Source organism: Lineus longissimus, chromosome 17, assembly GCF_910592395.1.
Source record: "Lineus longissimus chromosome 17, tnLinLong1.2, whole genome shotgun sequence".
NCBI lineage: Eukaryota > Metazoa > Nemertea > Pilidiophora > Heteronemertea > Lineidae > Lineus > Lineus longissimus.
The window spans coordinates 4,841,490-4,861,383 of record NC_088324.1 but is presented as its reverse complement, the minus strand read 5'-3'; the positions used below and the strand labels follow the sequence as shown (position 1 = coordinate 4,861,383).

The following is a 19,894-nucleotide window of genomic DNA, read 5'->3' as shown; positions in this document are numbered from 1 at the left end:
CCTGCCAAGATGCATGTTCATCATCAAGCCATCCAAAATACAATCCTGCAATACAGAAAAGTACCAGCTAATATTACTGACATGTATACTATCAAACTATGGGCATATGGTTGAAAAATATGTCGTATTTTAGATTTCCATTGGGGAAGAATCATCCATCACGATTCCATAATTACCTGTTCATCTCATGTATTTTATGTGGCAAAGTTCGCCATCAACAGCTTGTACCATCCCAACATATGCCTTCTCTCCACACTGTATGATTGCGTAATCTCCTGCATGGTACTCCATTTCCCCCATGTTTTCTTCGTGAAAATCGTTAATCAACTCATCAACTATGATATGTTGCTCTGCTTGAAGATCAGATTCCTGGAGGTAAAACATCGATGTAGAATCTTTTTCGGTAAAAAGAAAATTGTCGAGGATATTGTTTCACTCAAATCGGATGGAATTGATGTTACCTGAACACTTTCTAACTCTTCATCAATCTGCTCATTCCCTTCATCCTCATTGTCACTACCATCATCAGTTGGGTCAGCTTCTGGGATTTCAAGTGTTCCACCTCGTTTCTTCTTGGCCATAAATTGAGAGAACTGTGATATAACTTGATCTCTTGCTAAGTATTCTTCTGGTGAAAACATCTTTGCGCCTTGTGCATCCTTTGCAGATCGCATCAGTTTGACAACGTTCTCAGCAGTGGTCTTTTTCCCTGTCGTCTCTCACTAAAACTGGTACTTTTGCTTTATAGTTCGAATATTGCCACCAAATGGCAGCCTACAACAAAAGTGGCTTGCTGCATTCCACAAAAACTTTAATAACACCTTTCTCAGTGCAAAAGGAGCTAATCCTGTAAGTTTTATGAATATCGGAGAAAGTTTACAAAATTCCATTTTCAGCCTTTTCGCGTAGTGACCCGAGAAAAAACGGTGCAAAAAGGGTTAATACGCAAACCAGCCATGAAACCCTCCTAACCACTGGTACTAGAGATGCTGGGTGACTAGTTGAGCTATGTTTGATCAGTTTTGACTTAGGGCGCATGGAGAACTTGCTGTGCGAAAAGGTGGTAATTTCACCTTTCGGCGGCAAAAAGCGCCCCCTATACTTGTGCGCCCAAAGTCAGCCGCCGTAAATTTCCTTTAAATCAAAGCAGTAGGTGCTAATGTATCATAATACGCATGAAACACCCTGGCTGACTTAGGGCGCAAACCACACAACCTCTCTGAAGGTGTGTGTAATTTCGAAATGTCGCGTTTTGCAGCGCCACCTATGGGCTGCGCCCTAAGTCAGCCGCCAAAATTTTCACATTTTCTGAAAGTCAATACCCAATAGACTTACACGCATGAAAATCTCTGTGGCTCACTAAGGGCGCACAGAAATACCAGCATTTGAAAACCACATTTTGGTTATTTTGCCATTTAGGCCCATTTTGACCCCAATATTCCAGGGGCCCCTAAAAAAAAAGCGGACCCTATTGAGGATAGAAAATGTGATTTCCGTCTGTTATTAACATATATCTACCAATAAAAAAATTTAGGAACAAATCTGAGAGGGTCATGAATCACCACCTGCCTGACTCTTATAAAAACTGGCTCTTAAGTTAGTGAATAGTAAGATGTTATTTTCATCTGAAGGCATACTCACTTTGACACATTCAAACTGTACACAGTTATCAAGATGTTCATGGTACCTTTTATCAAGGAGTTCGCTCGTTGATGCTGAAATAACTTTCATACATCTGAAGCATACTTTGACTGCTGCTTTTTGTTTTGAATGAGATGTAGATACAAGCCTTGAGAAATTTTTGATCCATGTGTAATGGTAGTTAGCATTGTCTTGGATGTCTTCTATTTTTTCACACTCGTCAATCATGTTGTCATTTTCTTTGTAGTGTAAAAGATTGATGTACTTGTCTTCTGATAAAATTCTCTCTGAAATTCTAACTGGGGAAATTGGGTAAACTACTGTTTCATTATTTCCAATCACTTTCTGTCTAGGAATAAATGTAAACACATTAACCGCAATGTCACGATTGTTCTTCTCAAATTTGTCAATATCTTTGAGGGTAACTGGGTATTCTAGGTCTTTGAACATGTGGTCAAATTCAGGTTTGTTGTAATTTGACACTGGTTCTGTATTTTTATCAAGCTTCAATAAAGCAGCTTCAACAGAATATCTGAAGCATTTTTGATCAGAATTTTGTACATTTACAACAGCGTGTTTTTTCTGAATCTTTTCCGGTAAAGGAATATAGCTTGATCCTGAAAGCGGTGTGTAATTGATAGTATGTAGTTCAATCTTGATTACTTCGATGAGTTTCCAACCTGAGCCCTTTTGAACTAAATTTTTCAAGTCTTTTAACATGTCTTCAATCAACTTGGGATAATCTAGCTCTTGCCCAAAAAGGACAGTGTATCTGGTTCGCAGTTGAAACTCCTGAACTTCGTTTTTTCGCTGCATTGAAATGTATAAGACAATGCTAATTTTTAAACTGTTGTGCTGAGTTTCAGCTTTAATTTTATCTTGAAGGATAGGTTCTATTTTTTCCAAGTAAGGTTCAACACCCATTTTAGGAAGTCCCTCCATTTGAAAATGATTAACATAACCTCTGAAAGCAGAGTTGACTTTTTTGAATGTTTTTAACTCTGAATGTTTTTCAATGAGGTCTTTGATCAGTGATTTTTTAGCTCAGCTGACAAAGTCAGCGGAGCTAGTAGAATAGCTGTTCAAATGGTGTCCGTCCTGCAATCCATCCATCCATCCATCCATCTAGGGACCCATCTGTGGACAAAATTGGACATTTCTGATTGGGAAGGCCTAGCCACTTCGTTGACGGTGCTAAATTAGGAGTTGCCCAAGGTGAACTCAAAACACGAAAAATCAGCGCGATCCGACCTGTATTAACAGAATGAGGTCATTTCGCGTTTAGATTTCTTTCCCTTTTTACCTCGGTCCACAGAGCAAATATTGTTTTCAAATGTGGCTGAATATTTTTTAATATTTTTTCATTTTTTACTTTTAATGGAATTGATATAGTTTTCACCGCCAGTTGGCACTGCAGGCACATTGACTGAATTTTGGCGATTTCAAATTTGGCGGTGGCTCAACTTTTTGCAAGCAGTGCCGCTGATTGGCCGATCGATAGAAGAGATGCCACCATTTAAAAATGGCGGTAGTCGCTGCTTCAATGAAGATGAGTGAACTTTCTCATGTTCAATCGGTTGATACTCTTTTAATCAACATGACCATGTACCTGAAATTTGTTTAGGTACTAAAAAGAGTCTATATAATTCAGATTTATCGATAGTTTTTTATAATATTGCGGAAATTTTGTGCACAAATTAGCGAAAGTTGGTGCTCGTCTCATGTCATTTTAGAGCGAGAAATTTGTTTCCGTCGATCTCTACCACTGAAAAATCGCTTGCATAGCTTCGAATTTTTGTGAAAATAAGTATCTGAACTTGGTTTCAAATAGTTTAGAGAGTTACCTTTGTGGTGATACATATGGTATGTGATAAATATTTGTAGAATTTGTGAAATTCAGTTTTCAAACGTGCCGATGAAGCAAGCGATCTCGCGTGAATTTTGCAAGTCCTGATATGTCGACCGGGTGTCAAAAATCACTCGCCTAAATTCAATTCAAAGATCAAAAATAATATCTGAACTTAGTTTCAAATAGCCTACGCAATTATCATTTCGGTGATATATAATGCATGCATGTAATAATTGATTAATCTGCCTAAAACGCGCAATTAAAACGGCGAAAGATCGTGATAAACACTCTGGTGGCGGTCGCACTAAATAACGACCGGTAGGGCCCGGCGTCTGGCGGAGAAAAAAAGGTAGCGCCCGGAGGTTGAAACGGGATTTTTATGCACTTTTAACTGTATATATATGTTGTTTGGATGTATTTCTATCAGTTCTGTAACTTTGATGACCAAGCTTGCGCCCAAAGTTGGTAAAATTGATGCTTGTTTATGGACTGCGCTAGCGACCGGAGAATTCGCCGTCGGCCATTTTGGCTACGGTCCCTGAGTTGTTGTGGATGGCAATTTTGCAACAAATTTCGCCATTTACGTTTGTTTACAATTATTTTGAAAGTCACATTATGACATCGTAGTATGAATCCCACTGCAGTTTCGTTACGCAGCAATGCTCATGTTTTTGGTTTGCAATCCTGTACTGTCTGTACACTGCGCTGTGCATGGCTGTACTGTAGCTGTAAAAAAGACAAAAACCATAGCCAAGCCCTATAGGACAGGCTTAGAGTATAACTCAACAGACCCTCATGATTCATTTGATGGACACCTTATTTGATAGTACCTCATCATTAAGTCCACTAGATCCTGTTCTGTCACATGTCGTAGACGATAGACAATTTTCAAAATGTAGTACACCACTCGCTCATCTTTAAGCCCAGCTCTCGGCTCACATCATGTGGGCACGGTTGGCTGTTGAGTGTTATGGTTCAGTCTGTGAGACTAATTTAAAGAGGTTACACTTTTATTTTGAATTGGAAAACAGCCCACAGGACTGACTTTTCACTGAGTAATAAGTGTGCCCTTCGAAGGTTAAGTCTCTTTCTGGATTTGCTTCCATAGATGCCTTGTTCAGGATATCATCTGACCGATGCCTGATCAAGCACAGACTGTATCCGGTGGTGTACATTTCCCCGTCTATGTCACCCTTTTTTATTCAGTCAGTGTTAATTTCTCTTCTCTTTTTTTACAGATCAACTGTTGTTGGTTATTGCAAGAGGAGTCGTTGGCACATTTCAAGTCCAGGAAAGCACTTGCTGTTCCCACATTCAGAGTAAGGTGTGCTTACTCGTTTTACTGCTTTCCATTCCCGGAGAGCGTTATCAAATATCGGCCGCAAGGCAACAAATATCTGCCGCAAGGCGCTTCAAATATCTGCCGAAAGGCATCAAATATCTGCCGCACCAATAAAGTTCATTTTGTTAACCAACTCTTTATCTTCTTTTCTTCACATACAAAAAAGACCGTCCCAAACATTTGGCTGCATCCACTTCATCAATGTCCAGACAACAGTCGGTTCATTTGACCATTGTAAAGCACCAGGCCCCACCTCACAAAATACACTGTAATAATTATGTACCTTGTGTCCATGTGCATGTTATTAGTTCCACCTACGCTGCATGAAGACAAGGACTCCACTCTTTGACGTCACCACACAACTCCTTGACGTCATCACACACCCCACTACTGCAACGGCAATAGAAATGACTTTACGTCATAATACCAGGGTGACGTCAACTCAGTACTTCAGCATGCACTGATATAGCAAGAAGGTCTTTCGCATCAGCACCTCTGCGTGCTAGACGTTATAGCTTCACGTTGCCTCATAATAACGGTACCGACACACACTTGGCCCTTGCCTTCACTTATCCATTTCAGCTGAGCGCCAGGCCCTTGGGCCTCTTGTTCATACTTTCTTTGACATCAATACCAATCTCTTTAGGTTGTTTAAAAAGATCAGATTTTAATAGTCTTTTTACTGGTTCCTTGGTCAAGAGTTCTTTCAATTTCTCAATATTGAGGTTCTGAAAATTTTTGTGGCCAAGTTCTTTTACTCTCTGTAAAAGTGGTTTCCTGATGGAAATTTTTGCTTTCACAGGTTTAGGTTTGATGTCAACCAAATTTTCTTTTTGGATTTTTTCTTCGATGATATTTTCTAGTTGTTCTTTTTTGAATTTTCTAGGATTTATACCTAGTCTTTGTGCAAGAACTCTTTTTTCGATTTGAGAGAGTTGTGACATATTTTTTTCAATTTTCACTTCAACATCATTGAAACTATTTGGAATGTGTTGAAGTTTCTCTAGTAATGTCTCTCTTGATAGAGATCCATAATTCTTCACCTTATTTCTGTAGGCAAGAATTTTCAATTCGTCTGTAGATAATCCCTCAGCTGGAAAAGCCAGGCCTGTTGGGACTTTTGTTGTTGGATTTGTTGTTGGATTCATCTCTTTATTTATATAAAAAAGTTTTTTATTTTTCGATGCCGTTGTCATATCTTTATGTGTAAAAAAGTTTTGTATTAGATATAAGCATGGAAACAATTTTTTAAAAATTCAGTTTTGGTTTCAATAAGTCATTTTATAATCAAGAACTTGATTATAAAATAACAAACTACAAAAAATATAAATAAAAATTTTATTATCCACAGACGAATTGAAAATTCTAGCTTTTTAAAAAAAGAAATGACATTTTTTAGTGAAATTTAAAATTCTAGTTAATCCTCACTTGAGCGAAAATCTAGAATTCAGGGCTCACCACACCCATGAGAATTTGTGAAAATCATCATGGATGAGGGTTCATTTATTTAGAAGAAAATAATTTTCTTCTAAAGGAAATTATTTTATATTAGATATAAGCATGGAAACAATTTTTTAAAAAATCCAATGTTGAGAGATATCATTGTCTTTTTTGTAAATGAAGACATCATCTTTATCCAAATCTAAAATTTTACCCAAATCTAAAATTTTATCCTTTATTCGTTTTGTCAATTTTACAATATACAATAGCTTTTTATCCCTGGGTATTAAAAATATTGAAAACCCATACTTTTCTGATGATGAAAATTCTATCCTTTCAATTTTATACCAAGTATTATCAGGAACATTTCTCCAATTGACACATTCTTCTTTCATTTTATTTTCGTTTGACGGAAAGATCTTCATTTTATTTAGAAGAAGAAAGTTGTTCATTTTATTTAGAAGAGAAAATAATTTTTTTAATTTTTAAAATTTTTTAAAATTTTTTTAATTTTTAAATTTTTTAAATTTTTTTAAAATTTTTTTAATTTTTTTAATTTTTTTAAAATTTTTTAATTTTTTTAGAATTTTTTAATTTTTTTAATTTTTTTTAATTTTTTTAATTTTTTTAATTTTTTAAATTTTTTTAAATTTTTAAATTTTTTTAATTTTTTTTAATTTTTGTAAATTTGGACGATTTGGACGATTTTGTGACTTGACTGAAGTTTGACTGGAAACTATTTAGACTAGGATTTGACTGAGATAACTCTTGAAACGTGTTGACTGAGATTTGACTGAAAGAAAAGTCAGTCAAACGTCAGTGAGTTAGAAGCCCCACTTTTACATGATGAACACCAGACTGATGAACAAAGAACTCGAACTCGCTTCATTATTTCGGGATTATATCCATTTTAAGCATCTTTTGGATACTGTTACTAAAGTATCAAAAATCAAAACACATATGTCGGGGGTTAAACCCCCAGAAATTGAAGTTTGATTAAAAAACAGTGAGAATAATCGTGTGGTTCTCTCTCGGAGCTCAGAATAGTCGAGTTGCTACATTCGCGCGTTTATCTCTTCTGGCGGCCATTTTAAGTCAAATTTAAGCCATTTGAAACGAATCCATGGACTTGAGAAACATTGTTTACATTGGATGACGTCGTATGCACGTTAACCATAGTAGCGCTTCGCAGAAAAGCCTTCGGCTTTTCTGCTGCGCGCTTATAATTTCAGCTTTGGTGGGTCATGGCGCATGGGCCCAACGCCCATAATGGCGGATTTAGGCCCTTGGGCTCCAGTTGACCTTGGCTATTTACAAAAGTGTATGTCTGTACAAAACTGCAGCTCTTCCTACCCTGTGTTTGTGTTCCTCATAGGCTGCATCATATATCTAGTCTACCAAGGGCCAAATCATTAGTGTGGGCACATGTTATTTTAATAGACAACAGAAATTATCATGACCTTGAAATGCACAGAGGCCTGAGTGCACTGGGCCTGTACATTTGCTGTACATCTCAATGGCTTACTGGACTTTCCGCAATATTTCGCAAAAAAACTATTCTACGCAACGGTACCTAGGTGACTTTTCCTATTCATAATACACAGCCTGTCCATCCTAGATCGTGGTTACATGGGGAGTAATCGTTGTAAAATTAGGCCAAACGCAAATACAGTTTACGCGAGTACCGTACCACTATGTTTACGATGCGAACAAGCCGTGTAAGTCATTATCCAGCATTTTTTTCATTGAACATTTGCGGGTACAGCGTCACAGGGAGCAGCATTGAACGGTAAACAGGTTCACATCATATTCTGACAACGGCTTGTAACGGCCATACAGGAAACAATTCGTATCAAAAACCGACGATCACAACTATTCGCTTGCTGAGAGTATACATTACGCGCATACATTACATTCAGACATTTGAGCTTCCAATAATTTTGTTAATTTACGTGAGTACATTTTCAACCCCGAAAAGTGTGATGAAGTTATGCTTTTATTTAGTAAAAATCGGTAGGCATGTCCAACAAGACATGTGTCTCAGCTGCCTGGGTGGGTGTGGGTCATCACTCAAAAGTCGTTCTCTGCAATGCATGCAAGCACTGCGTGTGTGTTTGATTTGTGTACACAATGTACGTTACCCTCTCTACTTCAAATGAATGAACCTCATAAGGGTTTGATTAATTAATTGTTTGTCGTACCTTCTTCGATCGAGGTCCGAACAAATTTTCAGGCTAGAGTACCGGGGTAAAAACATAATGGTCGCTCCCCCATTTCGCTCGTTTCGTTTCGTTGCGCAAAGTCCAGTAAGCCCATCTCAATGGCTACTGTACTGTTGCGGCTAGAGCCTAGGGTTATGGCAGTCTTTATCGGAGGGTTAGGGAGGTGGTAGGGGGTTAAGATTGGGGGTAGGGGCAAGGTTAGGCTGGATGGCCACTCTGGGTGCAGGAATGAGGGGTAGGGGTAGGGGTAGACCCGCATGGGCGACGCCGCCAGGAGGCAGGATTGCCGAAGAGTGGGTCATTTTCCAAAGAAATCGAGGGCACAATCGGCATGATTTACCCAGGGTATTCACGGGCAAAATTAAGGGGGATCCCAGAGTAAGAATAAGATAACTATTTGATGATGCCTTTTCTCTCCTGAAAAGATTGGTCTAGTTTAACAGGGAGTATGATTTCTCCGGTAGTTAGGTCCATTGTGTCAAGAATTTTAAAGGCATTCACGCTTGTACCGTTACCACAACTGGATCATGATTTTCATTTCATTTCAGAGTACTTACAAATCCAAATGGGAGTCATTCTCCCTTTGGAACTGCTGTCCACAGTTGGTTTTTTTCCTGTTGTAGATTTCAACAGCTTTCAGTCTGAGTAAGTATAAAGAAATGAAACAATAGGCAGCATATACTTGTTCTCTTTAGAGTTGGGATCAAATGGTCCTGTTTCAGAATTACTATTTCTGTTAATCAGACATCCATGACATAGATATTTTTGATGGCATTTTGATTTTGTTTTCTCAAAACACCCACTTTCAGTTCAAGAAACACTTTTCTAAATTGGTTTTAATTTTAGTAGAGGTCTGCAATTGAAAAGAGTTTATGCTGTGTCAATATTTGTGCACGCCTTATTAACAATCTTTGGTGTTTATTTCAGTGGCAACGGCCTCCATGATGGAGTCCGAGTGTCTGGGATTGCTCCAGAGGGTTGCCCACTACAGAGGAGGAAGAATGAATAGAATTAACATTGACCCATCAGTTTGGTTTAGATTACCAGGTAAATATCACTAATCAGGCCGGAGAAATCGGGCATGATATTATGAATCTTATTCAATCTTAGGTTTTTGACTCAGTTGCCTACAGGTGTTCGAAGATATTATGTGATTGGCTACCCAGTTGTGGATAAACACCTGACAGTCTGTACTCAGATGTCCACAAAAGACAACTGGTATTTTCTGACACTGTGATAGATACTGCACACTGCTTTGAAGGAATGAGATGATCAGAGCTCACTTCTAATACACACACTGAAGACGACAAGTTAATGTTGCACTTCCACCACCACCCAGCTTTGCAATTTTGTGAGATGCCCTGGCACCTCCTGTAGTGTAGCTTATAATGTCCATTATTTCTTTATTGCTATCATCCTGTTTCAGTGAATAAAGATGATGCACAAGGTTACTTCAATTTGATTCAGCACCCAATGGATTTTTCAACCATCCAAGGGAAAATAAAGGTGGGTAGCATTTGGATAATACTGTGGTAGCTCAAACAATGTTTGGGAAATTCAACCCATGAAGAAGTGAATGCTAAGACCCCCTCAGAGACACCAAATTGTAGACTGGTCGAAAATGCTAGTCAAATCATTGCCCACTGGTCCCAATTGGTGTGGTTGATTCCTCTAGGCCTCATAAGGGTGGCTGTGGTTGACTGGCATCTGCCTCTCACGATGTTCTGCTGCTGAATGACGTCACAGCTTCAATCTGGTTGCTCCATGATGAAATGACGTTGTGTCCTCTGGCATTCTCTGTTGGCCTCGAACAGTAGTGTTTTTAAGCTGGGTGGGCTGCATCATATTGGAAACTCACAACTTCTCACTTGCAGATCACTAAATCCTATCACTTCCATTTCAGAGTGGTCAGTATAAAGACATTGAGGACTTTCATACAGACATGCTCCTCGTCAGAGATAATTGTGTGAAGTACAACAGAGATCCAGCAAGTCAGATTCGGGCTGACCGTGACACTGTCTTTGGCTTCTACACTGTGGAGTATGATAAACTGAAGAGCAGGAAACCAGCAAAGGTATTATAGAAATGATGTACATGTACTGTTTCCCCCAAGAAATATTCTTCTCCTGTCCAAGGCTAATTATACCAGACCTGTGTAGCTGATGTCGCACAAACTGCTTTCAATGCCCTCTGAAGTCACTTCTTGAAATCACAGTCTGACCATTCTTTCTTTTATTTAGCCTCTTATAGCAAGAGTACCAGTACGCTGAATATTCCCCTCTCATCATTTCAGCTTGATTTGATTGTACCTGTAATATATTCAATTTTAAAGGGATAAAGTGAGCACTGCATTTTTGGTTCACATGTGTTCACAGATGTCAAAGTCATATGACACAGCAACCTGGGCTGTCTAAAGTTGTCCATTTCATTACATTGTTCATTTCATCCACCGGCTGAACACAATTTATTACCGTATGCTGACCTTTCATCACTTTTGGTTCCAGTAAAAAGCTACCGGAACTGGCTGGGATATCGGAATGTATAGGCGTGCACAGAAAGAGGCAAAACTTGACATGGCCCATGCCAGTGCCATGAAAGTGGTACAAAGCCAGGTTGAGAAGCTGGATGATGACATCAGGGAAAAGGAAGAGTGTATTCGTGATTTGACTGCTGAGGTGTGTTTTCTTAACAGTAATTCTACAACAAAAGACAGCAGCACTGTACGGATATCTCAGTCTGAGATATTATGTTACACTGAAATTTGTCACCTTGTCACATATAATTTTGTTGCAAAGCCAGCCTTGAGGAGCAGTGTAGGCCTATACAATCTTTCAGGCAACCATTACCAGTTTTGAGCCTCAATCAAGAACTGGTATCCTGAACAAACGTTTATATTGCCCTCTTAGCAACATTTTTCATCCCTTGGGACACCCAATGGGTTGTTGCGGAAAAATGGAAACAACCGGTAATCAGCATCGAATACATTAGGCCTTCAGTTCTTTGGCACTCAGTTCTTGAAAGATGCATTTATCTGTATGTGCTAATTTTGTTTGGTTTCACTTTCAGATCGAATGGAAGGAAAGACTGAGAGCTGAATTTGTACCCCCTGTTAAACTAGACCAATATGTTCAGGTAGAGATGAAATCGAAACTACGGTGTGTGACGAACCCGACCCGTGTTCTGCCAAACGACTCTGCGAGATGCTACCTGAGCAACACAACCATGACTAAACGAGTTGACGAAACATGCAAGGCATTGGAACCAATTCATGGAGCTGATTCCAAAAGTGTGCAGGATGGATTGTGGCTGACGTTGGTTTAAAAAGCAGGGAAGGGAGCCATTCAAAAGTACTATTCAAATTTATCGAGACCCAAGGAAGGCAGAGTAACAAAGCATAAGGAACGGGTAACGGAAGCAAATGTGGTCCGGTGTGTCAAATACATGTATCGTAATGGTTCAATATCCAGTTGAAAATACACTTCATTGCGGCAGGCAGATCTCAGTTTCGAATGTAGTGGTGATGAGCTGATGACATATCAGGAACTTGTTCATCAGTTGAAAAGTATTTGTAAAGAGCTTCAGGTTCATGAAGTTGCAGGTGTTTCCGGCTGCTACCGGAATCTCGAAGACACCCTCCTGAAGATAGCATCAGTCTATTTAGAGATAGATGAGAAGTTACAGGTCAATGAGCAATCTTTGAATTGGCTGAAGAAGGAAAGAGGCCATTTTTCGATATCTGTTGGGGCAGATGGTGATCCTGCCTCGAAGTTGAAAACGCACACGTCTGTTCTATTGTCTTTTCTGAATTTGCCTGAGAAGATTAATAGCTGCATGTACCAGTTTTTGTTGTTTGGGGCTGATGTGCCTGAGGACCATGCTTCTATTCTCAACTATGTTGCCGAAATAGCTTCAAACATGGAGTCCATTGACAAGAAAGTGTTCATGATTGGATCCACTGTGGTCAGGTTTACTCTTGAACTTGTTCCGGGTGACTGCAAGTGGATAGCCACTGCTTGTGGCGAGCTCAGCAATGCAGCTACCTATCCATCCAGTTATGGCAATGTGCGAAAAGATGACCTGTCAAAGCTTGACGGAAGTTTAGGTGGCAGTGAATCCACCTGGAAACCTTGGTCGTATCTTGATCGACTAGCCGTGGTAAAAAAGTGGCCTTGAAAAAACAGGAGGCCAGCAGGCGTGATGTAGTGACTAAATACATTGCATCCTTGCATTCTAGGCAAGAACACGTACCTACACTTGGCATTTACTCGGAGCACTGTTATATCGATTCTCTTCATCTGAAAAATAACATCTGTGCTCAGCTTCACCAGGCTATTTTGACTGAAGCCCTAACACGAACTGATGATAAGGTCATCAGGGGTGGCATTGATTTTAAGAATAATGCTTTCATAGAATCTCCCTTTGGCAGATACCTGGTTTGTCTTCGGGATGAAGTTCACACTGGTCGTATTTTCATACAGGTCAGAAGGTGGTTTACAGAGAATTGTGCCGCTCTGTCAAAAGGTTCCTGTGGCACAAGGCTTCTTGGTGTAAGGTTTACAGGAGAAGACTCCTTCAAATTTTGCCAGGGTTACCCCTACTTGATCAAGGCTGTGGGACAAAATGGGACTCCTGATAGACAATTCAGACTCCTGGTATTTCACTTTGCCTGCACGGTTGTGCGCGAAGCTATTGGTCTTGCTTCAAAGATCAAATTCAGTCAGTTTGAACTGCAACGATTGCAGACTGTTTGTCGACAGTGCCATGCATGTCACGTTCTTTTGATGACTGGAGCAAACTTGACAACTTGGCATCTTGGATATGTTGTTCCATTTCATGCGGAGGTTCTTTATTACCGCTTAGGAGTTGGTCTAGGTATCAATAGTATGCAAGGATGGGAGGCCAAAAACAAATAATTGAAGGAGTATGCGAGATTCAGTACCCCCCAGAACAAGTGGGGTATGATATTCCGGCATGAATATTTTGATCTGTATTGGCTCAAAGAGCATGATATGGATGTTGTTGTGAAAGATTTGGTGAAGAGTAGGTCCAGAGATAGATATCACATCAATCCAAATGTGAAAGCTGACATGTGTAAGTGTGGTTTAGCCACTGAGGGTGCATGTCTATTCTGCAATCATCCCACAATGAAGCTGATTGAAGAAACCTGTGAGAAAAGACGAATCTCACCAGAAATGAGGAAGGCACAGCGTGATGTTGTCTGGTAGAAAGGCCTTTGCATTCCTGTTAACCGTAAACACAAAAAGTCCTATATCTCCTTAATGCATGGATCAGTGCCAAATTTTAATCATAGGTACATCTAATAAAGCCACGTAACATATCATACGGGTTTTTGATTTGACCTATTTTTCAAGGTCGCAGAAGTCAAATAGTGTAAATTGGCCGATATTGGCACATTTTGCAAATAATGAAGCTTTTGACTTAAAACTTGGTACAATTGTACCTCCTAAAGATTCATGCACTTGATTAGGAACAACGTTTACATAGTGTTGGCTGTCGTCATGTCACGATGCATTGTAACTCTGACGGTTTTACATTAGTGTAACTACATGTAATGGCAAAAAGCTGTGAGCAGTTAAAGGTGGATTGGAATATCCTGTCATGGCCAAATTTCTATAGAATGTGCGTTGATAGCCCTGCATCAGGTTTTAATGGCACTGCCTTGGTCAATAGTATGGGCGGTTATTACCGCAAATAAAGACAAACCAAAGCAAAGACACTTGTGTAGCATATCAAGGACACGTAGATTGATACTCCTATGTGTGCCACATCAAAGACATCTGGACCATACACCACATCAAAGATAACGATGCGAAGTCAACAGGCGGCGCCACTGTAGAATGCTGGCGGCCGTATGCCTGTTGACGTTGTTGTTATTTGCCACCTCTCTCCTATGGCAAGCCGTTTGCTTCAAAAAGTCGAAATGATTTTTTTTCTAGTCGAAATGATTTTTTTCTAGTCAAGATATTTTTTTTCAAGTCAAGAAAAAAAATTTGAAACTAAATTTTTTTTTCAAGTCGAGATATTTATTTTTCTTCTCATTTAACTTATTGAAGTTGAATCAATTAATAAAAATTTCAATGCGAGAAAAAAATGATTATAAAAATAAACATAGTCGCTTATATCAACAAAAACCTATAGTTGTCGAAATCGTTTTTACTTTTCCCAAGACGGTGGCGCCGCCTGTTGACTTCGCATCGTTATCTTTGATGTGGGGTATGGTCCAGATGTCTTTGATGTGGCACACATAGGAGTATCAATCTACGTGTCCTTGATATGCTACACAAGTGTCTTTGCTTTGGTTTGTCTTTATTTGCGGTAATAACCGCCCATACAATAGCCACTGGTGTATAATGCTGGAAAATGATATTTGTTGTATTGTTGTACAAGGATTCATAGTTGCCAGATTTACATAGATTATCAAAAGGAAAGGAGTTCAGTTGTAAATTGGTTGATTGAAAAACGTGTCCAAATGTCAAGCTTTGAATGCTCAATTTTGTTGTCCACGACTTCTTAATGTCATTCATACAAATTATTGATGAATGTCAATGATAAATAATTTATCTGGTTATTGAGTGATTGAATTTATACTTTTTCAATTATAATCAGTGTTAACCGTAAAATTTGGTGTTGTTTTGAATAGTCTTTCTTGTACATGTACATGTCTGACACTAGTGAGATGTGGCAATGAACACCAGGAGAGGTTTCAACTTCACAGATGTCAAGACTGCCATGTTCAAGGGACATTTCTTTCCAGATGACATCAGCACAATCCATATGATCACCCTGCATCCATGTCAGCATTGCTGGAACTTTGGAAATGCCTCCTATTATTTGCATTTCTAGGATATTTGCCCACTGGATGTTCGCCCCCTGACACCCCAAAGGATATCACTGTGTCTGATATAGATCCTTCCGGGCGGGGGGGGGGGGGGGCAAATGAACTAGGGGGAGATGCATTTCCTCGCCTACTCCAGATACAGTAGCAGATTCTTATCTTGAATCTGATTCTTCCGCAGTTTGTTGATTCTCTGACATTTGCTCCCCTGATGAAAACTGACTGATATTGGTTTATCTGAAGTCCTTCAAGGGGGGAGATGTCCCAGGGGGTCAACTAATGTCCGGGAGGGGGGGGCAGATGTCCAGGGGGAATGTCCAGGAGGGGGGAGGGGGAGGATGTCCTGATACCCAGTTTGTTAATTAAGTCAATCCTTGCTTTTCTGGTAGCATCCAGGAAATTGGAGGAACAAGACATTTGCTGGAGATCTATTCATTCAAAGAAAGGAAATAGCAACAAAAACGTTTTTACTGGGCAATACCATATTTATTCAACACCTCATATCCAGATGTGAGGAAGAGTCTCTTGGTGTTGCTATGGTACTTCAGGGTGAAGGGGTAGCTCTCATTCACGAGGATGCTCATCTTATTTCCCTGAAATGAGAAGGAACAATCATCAGTATCATGAGATTAAAGTCAAATGCACTTACATCATGACATTAGAGTGTCTCACATTACATTTAAGTTCATACTCTATCAATTAAAGCCTGCTAGCAGGATCTTTACTACACCAATTGGCCATCATGGGAATGTAGGGAGTTATTCGTGCATTCCAACCCTTGTCACCTTTATTCACACATCGGGATAAATTTTAGTCGGGAGGAGCCTGGGATGCAATTTACCTGTCGGTCCGTCTTCCTCAGCAGGCTATTCCTTTCTAAACCCTCTTCCCTGCCCCAGAAGTTAAAAAGGATCACCACCTTCTCTGCGCTGGTGATGGCAAGTGTCGAGGTGGTTCTTGTCTCTCTAACTGTGGTCCGGAATGAGTTTGTCGTCATCAGGCCCCGGATCTGGTCGAAGACGCAACTTGGTACATCTCTGTAATGAAACAAGAATTGCAATACATACAGCTATCATTCTAAGTGGTGGTGTCCAGGGAAACAGCTACCATATTGGTTCGGGGCGGACAAAAGACACCATTTTTCCTGTTGCCTGCCCCCCCCCCCCCCACAAAAAAACAGTTTTTCTCTATTTCTGTTGAGAATAAAGAACTCATGAAGCTCATGAACCTACCGAGCAATTCGCAGACTCTTCCGTTGACCATTGGACCTCATCATGCGGAGGATCTGCTTGTGAATGAGCCTGATCTCATCCACGACCATAGGATAACTCTGGAATGACAAAAACATATGGAAAATATGGAAAGAAAAAAACATAGGCCGCCAATTTCTTCAAAGAGGGAGGGGGTTAACAATTTGGGCAATAACTTTCTATAGTAACATTTCTTTCTAATCCAAGTAGGCCGCGCAGAGGGCCTGCGCCATCTAAAGATCTAGGGTACAGTCTCAGTTATTTCGTTCGCACCTCGACCCCCTGGACGTTAGGCCCCCTGTGAGTACTAAACCCGCAGTTATATCAAACCAATTTTTGCGCACTCTGGCGGGCTGCTTCCCGCTTCCCGCCACGTCAATTATGTCAATCAATCAAATTTCAGGCGGTATAGGTGGTGATGTCATTATTGCAATTTGGTACCATGCCAGGACACGGCTAATCAAAGTTAGTAACTGTTTATATAGCTGATTAGAAAACAATGCGTAAGTGGCTTATGACAACATGTTATTTTCAATTTTTGATTGATTAGACTTTGCTCTTTCATAAACACAAAGTAGAAGCTGACGTCAGTGTTCGCCACCTCTTGCAAATTACCATTCGGAAGGCTTCGGGAACTGTCGGCTTGGGATCAATATTTCCCTTTCTAGGCTCGGGAATGACACAAATAACCTAATTGACGTAGGCCACCTATGCTTTTGACGTCGCTGTATCAATTGGAAATTAGAAATACAACTGTCAGTTCATTACCTGCACCAGTTGGTGCTTCCTCGCCTCCGCCCGGCCATACACGTCTGGGCTGTACTTTTGAGCCACGCACCCTGCAACACCATCAAGTTCGTGGCAGAATGCTCTGAAAATCTCCCTTTCCTCGGCTGTCAGCAATTCGGCACGGAAACCCCTCCGAAAGTTGGAGAGAGCCCCCTTAATATGGCTGTCTAAGTTCTCCATTCTTGTGAACAATTCAAAATTCCCGCCAAATCACTATCGGGGTCTAGCAAAGGGGTGGGGGTGTGATGGAGCCTAAACCCGAATGCCGGTCAATGTTTGTTTGTCATCTATCTTCAGAACCAGTCCACACACCTAAAGATACACATAGGTACTCTTATATATACATGAGTTAAGCGTTTCCCTCTATCAGAGCAGTTTTGTTAGGCATATCGGCCACCCATCCCCCCCCCATCTGTTGAAATATACTCTCCGGTAAGGACGCCGTTATAAAACCTCAACATTGGGAAATTCGGCTAATTTATTTCTGATATACTCTTAATACACTTCTTTATTACACTAATAAAGATTTTCGCAAACTTTATAAGACATAAGCAGCTATCTCAAGCAGGGCCATCATCATCATGCGCGCCTTCAACACCAAGACACGGTAGTTGATAAAGTATGGAATTAGTGAAACCTTGGAAACACTGACAAACCTTGGAATATTCAATGTAAACCATGGATCCACTGTGCAAATAGCGCGGGAAATCGGGTGCGTTCCTTCCACGATTTATACTCTCCCAACTGACAGTCTCGTCCCAGCTGACTTTATTGATAGCAATTTGCCAGTTAGTTCAGAAGCCAACATTTTTAATGTGGAGGATGACGTCATCAATTGGCAATGCGCTGTGGTCGTTAAAATATTTTATTTCTCTTCAATGGAAGCAAAAATTAGTTTTTATGATTGTTTTGTATTCCATAGACGATAAAGTATTATGCTCGGTACTAGATGCACGAGATCATAGGACAAACACACACGTGAATAAAAAAAACCGCTTAGAACTGGTGACGTCACAAAGATCTCTGCATCCCTCGATGCGTACTGGAAGATGTAAGAAATCGCTCACGGCGAAGGAAATTTTCATCCGCAAACTTCGGTAATAAACATACATGACTAGGCTTCTTTTATTCATCGTTTGTTATAAAATATCAGTCAATCATAGACAATTAGGCCTAGACATAGTCGTCAACCTTATCCATTCATAATGCATGACAGGCCCCCAATTTTCTCTGTATCACCCTGTATGAACAGACCGATCCGTAGTTCAAATAGGCCCCGCGTGGTGGTGGCGTATTTATAAGAGGAGCGCTATTGGTCCATATTATGGGTGTGTGGTGGGCGTGTCTTCCCATATTTGGGAGATCAGTACTGTACACTGGAGGCGAGGTACAACTGGGTTGTTCTAAAATATAGACTATTGAATCGGATATGCGACAGATTTCTAAATTACCATAAAATTCCGATCTGATCATGTAAGAATAAGCTCCAAATGTTGATTCGTAACCACGTTAGGTTCGAATGGCATTATTTCATGTTTTTATGCATTTTTAGGACTGATTCCAAGGTTTATCACTGGTTCCAAGGTTTCACTGATTCCAAGCTTTATCAACTACCCCAAGACACTTCCACCACGCCCGGGACCCACCCTATACATTTGCATTGTGCACCACTCAAAAATGTATCAAGTCGGGTCGTATCTAAAAGCACAGGAACCCGCAATGCATTGTATTACATTGTATCTTTCCCGTGACGTTGCCTCGCGGGGAACTCTCCAGTGGCGCGGTCCGTGAATGCGTAATAGAATCAGCACTGCGAGTGGAGAGTGACGTGACGCCGTCATGCCGCTATCGTTAACTGCGACGGCGCGAAGAGTGGATCTGACGTTGTGTGGAGCGTGGTCGTAAATGGCGCTGACGTCGCAGAGTGGTGAACTCGGAAACCACGCGTATTCCGCATTTTGAGCTGGTCCTGAGGCGCTGTGTTTTGGTTATACAGAGTCGAGATGCACGATTGGACAAACTGAGACCGCAATTTCGAGATTCTACTACGATAGGTTGTCATTCGACTAGCGATATTACACGACTGGCGATGAAAGTCGGTCGGCGATGGCGCTAGTCGCGACTGATTACGCTCATTTTGGTTATACAGTGTCGAGATGACCGATTCTGCGATGATAAGTTGTCATTTGACTAGATATATTACACGACTGGCGATGACGGTCGGTCGGCGATGGCGCTCGTCGTGACCGATCACGTCCATTTTGGTTATACAGAGTCGAGATGACCGATGGACAAACTGAGATCGCATTTTCGAGATTCTGCGATGATAAGTTGTCATTCGAAAGCAATATTACACTACTAGCATGAAAGTCGGTCATCGATGGCGCTCGTCGCGACCGATTACGCTCATTTTGGTTATACAGAGTCAAGATGACCGATGGACAAAGTGAGACCGCAATTTCGAGATTCTGCGATGATAAGTTGTCACTCGACTAGCGATATTAC

At 40.5% G+C, this 19,894-nt stretch overlaps 2 protein-coding genes across 2 annotated transcripts in view; one reads left to right on the top strand and one right to left on the bottom strand.

Annotated features, from left to right (window-relative positions):
* LOC135501599 (bromodomain-containing protein 9-like) overlaps positions 1 to 15,125 on the top strand; it is a 32,097-nt gene extending 16,972 nt beyond the window's left edge. Inside the window, exons 2-7 of the mRNA XM_064793792.1 lie at positions 9,043 to 9,139; positions 9,422 to 9,541; positions 9,921 to 10,000; positions 10,398 to 10,568; positions 10,999 to 11,169; positions 11,561 to 15,125. Coding sequence (XP_064649862.1) covers position 9,139; positions 9,422 to 9,541; positions 9,921 to 10,000; positions 10,398 to 10,568; positions 10,999 to 11,001 — 375 coding nt within the window. The 5' untranslated portion in view covers positions 9,043 to 9,138 and the 3' untranslated portion in view covers positions 11,002 to 11,169; positions 11,561 to 15,125. The remainder of the gene's footprint in view (positions 1 to 9,042; positions 9,140 to 9,421; positions 9,542 to 9,920; positions 10,001 to 10,397; positions 10,569 to 10,998; positions 11,170 to 11,560) is intronic.
* Positions 15,126 to 15,817: 692 nt separating this feature from the next.
* LOC135500974 (uncharacterized) lies at positions 15,818 to 18,124 on the bottom strand. Its single transcript, XM_064792694.1, has 5 exons — positions 18,046 to 18,124; positions 17,369 to 17,701; positions 16,583 to 16,680; positions 16,192 to 16,387; positions 15,818 to 15,943 (listed from the first exon to the last, which is right to left on the bottom strand). The coding sequence occupies exons 2-5, from the start codon at positions 17,567 to 17,569 to the stop codon at positions 15,818 to 15,820; spliced, it is 621 nt and encodes a 206-aa protein (XP_064648764.1). The 5' UTR covers positions 17,570 to 17,701; positions 18,046 to 18,124.
* Positions 18,125 to 19,894: the final 1,770 nt, after the last annotated feature.